The 348-nt window shown below is 44.8% G+C and overlaps 1 protein-coding gene across 1 annotated transcript in view; it reads left to right on the top strand.

Moving 5' to 3' along the window:
* Nucleotides 1–137, top strand: part of LOC122330336 (L-lactate dehydrogenase B-B chain-like) — a 2,694-nt gene extending 2,557 nt beyond the window's left edge. Inside the window, exon 5 of the mRNA XM_043227271.1 lies at nucleotides 16–137. Coding sequence (XP_043083206.1) covers nucleotides 16–137 — 122 coding nt within the window. The remainder of the gene's footprint in view (nucleotides 1–15) is intronic.
* Nucleotides 138–348: the final 211 nt, after the last annotated feature.

The raw sequence follows: 348 nt of genomic DNA, 5'->3' as shown, positions 1-348 counted from the left end.
CCCTCTCTTTTGTAGTTCCTGTGTGGAGCGGAGTCAATGTGGCCGGAGTGTCCCTCCAGGGTCTGAACCCTGACATGGGAACAGATAAAGACAAGGAGGACTGGAAGAGCGTCCACAAGATGGTGGTTGACAGGTGAATAAGTTGTAACCCACTAGACTTCCACACAGTGGTTTAGTACACTAATAATTGTCTCAGGACGACGTATAGAAAGGTTTTGGGGGGAAAAGAGGCCAAGTTGTTTCTCTTTGTATATCATCTCTGATAGATGTGTACTCTGGGTTGCCATTTAGAAAGCATATAAATCAAGTCCTTGTGTGAATGTTTAGTCTGGACTCATGGTGGTTTAT

Source organism: Puntigrus tetrazona, chromosome 25 (genome assembly GCF_018831695.1).
Source record: "Puntigrus tetrazona isolate hp1 chromosome 25, ASM1883169v1, whole genome shotgun sequence".
In the NCBI taxonomy this organism is placed as follows: Eukaryota; Metazoa; Chordata; class Actinopteri; order Cypriniformes; family Cyprinidae; genus Puntigrus; species Puntigrus tetrazona.
Note: the sequence above shows the minus strand (reverse complement) of the source record. Positions and strands in the feature narration are given on the sequence as shown.